At 37.3% G+C, this 6,000-nt stretch overlaps 1 protein-coding gene across 1 annotated transcript in view; it reads right to left on the bottom strand.

Annotated features, from left to right (window-relative positions):
- Positions 1 to 593: 593 nt before the first annotated feature.
- The window catches only part of ADAMTS5 (ADAM metallopeptidase with thrombospondin type 1 motif 5), a 40,825-nt gene continuing 35,418 nt past the window's right edge, over positions 594 to 6,000 (bottom strand). Inside the window, exons 6-8 of the mRNA XM_059819631.1 lie at positions 5,729 to 5,904; positions 4,701 to 4,876; positions 594 to 1,185 (exon numbers count right to left, since the gene is read on the bottom strand). Of these exons, the coding sequence (XP_059675614.1) occupies positions 612 to 1,185; positions 4,701 to 4,876; positions 5,729 to 5,904 (926 nt within the window). The 3' untranslated portion in view covers positions 594 to 611. The remainder of the gene's footprint in view (positions 1,186 to 4,700; positions 4,877 to 5,728; positions 5,905 to 6,000) is intronic.

The following is a 6,000-nucleotide window of genomic DNA, read 5'->3' as shown; positions in this document are numbered from 1 at the left end:
AAAACCAAAACATTACTTTTTAAAACCAGCAGCAAGCTCTTACTTTTCCAGTAAAAAATCTGCAGCCCTTTCTGAAGACTGGACCAAGTCCACAAGGGCTGCAGATATACTTTGGTCAATCACTTCGCTTATGTAGTTTGTCTTTTGATTTTTTAATAGAACCAAGAGATATAAAGTGACATACCAAATGAAAGATATTTACAAAACAGTATAAAATAAGCTACTGTGGTATCATGGGTACATGTGACATTTTCTAAGGACATACTGTATTAGAGGTAGGTAAAAGAGGGGAGATGATTCTGTAACCTTCAAATATCCCAGGATCCTCCATTCACTAGTTTTTCTTCTTTTGCATTATTTTATTTTATAATTTTGCAGACACAGAGGGCTTATAACAGCTTTAATGCTTAGTTTTTTGACATATTAAGATCACCCTACTATTATTTAAAGCAGTGCACATCTTCCATTTGGTCCAAATAGGCAGATTCTGCCCATAATTTGAGACTGTAAGTACATTGAAGCATTTGCTTCTCTCTGTCTGGGCAGACCTAATACCAGTACATCAACAATGGCTTAATCAAACCTCTCTTAAAGAAGATCACAACCACAGGTTAACACTTTTTCAACAAGCACTGTTTAAATGCTGATGGTCTCTGAGAGAGAAGACATCCCTTAGCTAATTTTCCATTCCCGTCTTTGCACTGGACAGTCCTGGTGTGCCATCCTGTGTCGCATGTTCGAGAACAAGAAAGCCACGGCCCCGTAACCCAGCGGGGTTGCATGAGCTGTGGAGTTACTTTGCTGCTGCTGCTGCCACTGCTGGTGACAGAGTTAGTCATTTGCCCTTGCTTCTTTGGCACGAAGAAACTATAGCGGACATCCACTGGTTGAGTTGGATCAGTTGCAAGTATCTGCACAATAAGAACCTCTTTCGTGGCAGAGTGTCCCATTGCGTGCAAGAAATCATCTTTGTGACTCCAGCCGCTGTAGTTCATGACAGTCCCGTTGATGTCAATGATTGTTTCTGAAGTGGAGATCATATATTTTCCATTGACAAGGTACTCACCGTTTTTCTTTTTCAGGGCCAGGTAGGCAGTGAACCTGCTCTGGTCCTTAGTCTTGAACTGCCTAACTTTGATGTGGGTTGCTCCTTCCGGGATTTTCACTACATCTGTGTAGCCCTTGCTGAATGAAGTTAAAAAAAAAAAGAGTATTCAGTAGCTAGCATGAAATAAGCCTCAAGTCTTATTGCAACGCCTAATGAAGTCACTGGCATGACGCATCTTGCTTCATTTTAGTTCAGGCCCTGAACCCATCTGGCTTGAGGCACATGTAAGATTAATTTAACCAGGTTCCACTGTTTGTCTGTTGTATTGTTCTTTATGTTCTTGAAGAAATTTCTACTGCACTTATTTCAAATTGCTTAATCTTTAGCTTTGGTAACAATTTTACGTGAGTCAGATACAAGAGGAATGAAAAATAACAGATAGCTTATATATTTCAACAAAGGGTGTGAGATATGAAATATGATGCATGCTTTGCCTGCCAAGGAAAAGATAATGAGATATGCATTGGTTACAGCTGTTTCTTGCTGTCTTTCCTATAATGATGATTAAGGAAAGCATGAGCAGAGTAACAGCTGGGTAGAGGTACCTTGGGAACATTTAAAAATAATCTTGATCACTGAGAAAAAATTTGTTTACTTTGAAATTCATAAAGCGGAAGATTAATTGTCAAGTGTCTAATAGGAGGTGCACCCAAATGTTTAATTTGTACCATCACGGAGTTCTCTCCATTAACTACTTATGAAGTATCGTAAATCAGATTTAGGAAAAGATATTTAACTCTTCTACTGAAAGTGACAAGTATTCAAAACCTGCAAGTGTGCTGGAACTTACCACTATCTCAAGTATGTTATTTATTTTAACTTTACTGATATATAGAAAAAATGTAAAGACTATACATAACTATAAGCTACTAGCTGGACTTTGGAGACATGTATTTTCATTTCTAAACCTGTGACAAAACCATTCTGCAAGTATCTCATATCTGAAAAGTTTAGTGCTGAAACTTCTAGAAAAATAGGAATGAGAAAATATACTAAAAATATATAAAAGTGAAGGGGTCTCCTTTGGGATTGTTTAAAGAACAGACTGCTAATTTTGAGAATTTTTGGCTGCATAAGTAGAGACTGCATAGACTACAGATTAAACGCTTGTGCTATTCCCCTGCTATTTCCAGTAGTTATGGGACAACTAAAACTATACTGATGTAGCACCTCCATAAAGCTGAAGGAATATGGTGCGAGAAACAGGCTGGGGGGGACTCTGTTCTACAGCACTGCACAAATATTTGTACATAACAGTTGCCAAAATAACTCTGTTAAAATATGTTATTAAAGTTACAAAATCATTTGTTCAAGAACTAAAAGCAATGCTGGAGAATTCAAGTTGTCTGCACAAAGAACTGTAACACTCCATGTGCACAAAGAAGCACATGCAGCCTTAATTGTCCTCTTTCCCAACTTCTGACAATTTGGCTTTACAGCCTTTTAAAAAAAGTTCTTAGGAAGCAAGTTTTCCAGAAGATTATGTTTTGACTGCTTTAAAAGAAAAAAGTACAAACAAATGTTGTTATGGCAATTGTCTGCAATAGGAAATACTAGTTTCCCCTTGTACATTTAATAGTTTCCCTGTACATTTAATGTACAGATTGCTAGAGCTTGGTTTATAATGGACAGCAATGCAGGAGCTGCTATTTTTCAGCGGAGAAAAGATAATTTTACTACAGACATTGCCCTTTCTTATGTAAAAACAGTTTACAGACAATTAAGATTTCACTATTTTAATGCAGGGTTTGTTTTAGATTCAATTACTCACATAAGGGAATTGTCTCAAACAATATTTCCAGTAAAAAATAAATCCTTCTAACTCCAAAATTCAATCAAAATCAAGTTAGAACTGTTACTTACAGGTTGACTATTACTTTCTAAATGGGGCAACTTTCTGAATGCATTGAGGTTGAATTAATATTTTTACTCTCTGACCAGTCTCATTTCAGTTAAAGGCATGATTTGAGGAGTAAGATGGTAACTTCATAGGAATAATTATAATAGAATCTCTCCATTTCCAAGTATATCTATGCTACAAATCTGGCCTCACTGAAATTCATGGAGTCCCTTTAACATTTTAGCTGGAGCCTGGATTCCAGCACAAGGATCATTACTGAATCACATGAAGTATATCTCACACTGTCTTCTTCATTTAGACATCCCAGATATTTCAATATTTACAAATTGGAAAAGATTTGGTTTATATAATCACTAATTTGGATGGAAAGTCATTCTTTTTGGCAGAGGTGTTTTGGCATCCTTAGGTGAGTAATCATTGCTTTACCAGGAAGATTAGTTATGTTTATTTTTAGAATAAATTCACTCTCAAAGCCATTTTTGACTGCTATTAATCAGTATGTTGAAATGTATAGAAATAAAAGGTCATTTTGGGAGTCAGATTTCAACTTCCAGTAGCTTTCAATATGCTATGTAAGAATCTGGAAGTTATAAAACAAAATCAAGTTTATGTACATTTTAAAAGATGGTACACTAATGCAGTCACAGATACTGAGTAGAAATTGTCAACTGGAAGTTTCTAAGTGTAGATCACTACAGCAGTCCTTTGAGACCTTGGAATCTATATAAACGATAATTTAAAAACCTCATTTTTCTATAAATCTTAAGACTTGAAGAGGGAGGGAAACAAGAGTTCAGACAGAAAGCAGACGTCCTTGACATTGGTGAATCAGCACAAAGCTTACTGCTGCCCTCAATGTGGTCAGGAAAAACCATGGGGGCGGCTCCTTTTATTTTACTTGTATTAAGTTTTATTAGAGTTAAAAGCTGAACTCTGACAGAAAAATGTCTTATGGATAACTGCTATAAATTTTTTGACTTAAAAAAATTCCATCTGGAGATTGATATTATGCCAATGGACATGAAGGGATATAGCAAACGCCATGCTTAAGCCTATGTTTACTTCTGACATCTCAACTAGTCATCTAAGCTCCACATATACTCAGCAGTGTGAAAAGGTATTTTTAGGGTATAATCCCTCTTAGCTATTAAGGAAGACTTTTACAGTTGTGCTCTCATGCTGTCTGCTTCTTTCCACTAACTACACTAAATCAGGTGGGATGTCCTCATTGTCCTTCAAAATTAGATGAGATGAAACACATTCTCAGTGAGTAACTTGCTAACACAGCAACATCTGGGAAATGCAGAGTTTCAGAGATACCCAGGTTATTCTGACCCCAACAACCTTCTGATTCACTCTTCTCTTCCTTTTCCTCTCTCCTCTAGAGCCCACAAGCCATCTGACACAGCAAGAGCAGCAAATAGCACAAGATGCTATGCCTTATTCTAGGCAGACTTCCTGTTAATGGGGTGCTCATCTGTATCACTGGCACTTTGTGTCAGAAATGAACTGGGTACACTGTTTTGCTAGTTCATTATTTGCCAGTTTCAGGGTAATGTTAAGAGGCCAGCTGTAAACATCTGGGAAGTGCAGTAAAGCACAGGCAATGTACTTTTTTTGCACAATCTTCATATGAAAGTAAATTGCACTTAGAGACAGAAAAAAAGCAAGCACATAGCAGAATTACTATTTGCACAACAAGATACATTTACTAATACTCAAGATCAATACCTCTTTTTGGTAAAGGTTCCCATGACTTTTGTGCAGCTGGAATTGTCTCCTCCACACACCCCGCATTTGTCATACTGGAGCTTTGAACCGATGATGCCATCGCAACCAGTTCGGATGCATTTTCCCCGGACGCAGACTGAATTACTGTATGGTCGACATTCAGTACCATCAGTTACCTAGGCAATCAAATGACTGTTAGTTAATACTACCATGGAAAAGATTTGCTTTTGTGAATCCGACTGGCAAAACCCAGTTACTTATTTATGTCACCTACTCAGAACAGAATGCCTACCCTGACAGACCAGACTGAGTTTCTCTAACATTGCCAACACAAAAGCAGATGAACTTTAGGAAAGGGCTGAAAGCAATGACAGATAACTCCGCTGTAAGACACTAAAATAACCTGGCTTTAATGATGATTTCACAGCTTATTAATGATAACAATAACAGTACTTGTAGATAGCCTTGCATTTGAGCTATCTACATCTAAATGTTACCTTCACTAACATTTAAAGACAGAAAACTGCAAGTATAAGCATGGGAGACATTTCAGTTCAAATTGCATCTGATAGAACAAACTGACCACAAGTCACATCTATACTAATTGGCTAATTATTCTATATTAAGTGGCTCCATAACAGTTACTCTGGACTCCCTTAACATAATTCAGGATAAAACTTATTCTTCTACTCTTAGTACTCTTTCTCCTCCAGAAAACCCCAGAATGACAGATGACCCTCCAGGCAGAAAACCCTTTGTCCATTACTGAAAACAAACTAGTGCAGAGCACACTAAGAGGCCCGTATTATTCATGAATCCACATACTGGGGTGTGAAAAAACTTACCTCATTTTAGAGGCCAATTCTGGTCCTAACATATAACCAGTGGATCAAACCATTAAATCTAATCACACAGTTACATCTTTGGATCATATTATTAACTTCTTTTCCCTTATTGTAAGGAAAGATTCCTAAGATACAGGACACTTCTAAACTGGAGCATGAAATCATGATTGGAGATGCCATTACCTTCTGAGAAAATACCACATAATAACCAGTTCCTTTGGCTCGGCAGGTGAGCTTGCAAACGTCTCCGGGAAGTACTCCAGCATACTTGGGGACCCATTCAACAAATGTCTTGACACCCTTTGCGTCAGACTGATAGCCATTCCTTGCTTCACACTGCTCTTGTCGAAAAGATTTAGCTGTAGAATTATTCACATCATTAGTGACTATTTCAGACCACGCTGCAAATATCATTATGCCCATCTATTATTCCAATTTCTTTTTTACATAACTTT

Source organism: Gavia stellata, chromosome 1 (assembly GCF_030936135.1).
Source record: "Gavia stellata isolate bGavSte3 chromosome 1, bGavSte3.hap2, whole genome shotgun sequence".
In the NCBI taxonomy this organism is placed as follows: domain Eukaryota; kingdom Metazoa; phylum Chordata; class Aves; order Gaviiformes; family Gaviidae; genus Gavia; species Gavia stellata.
The sequence above is the reverse complement of the archived record's forward strand: the minus strand, read 5'-3'. Positions and strand labels throughout refer to the sequence as shown.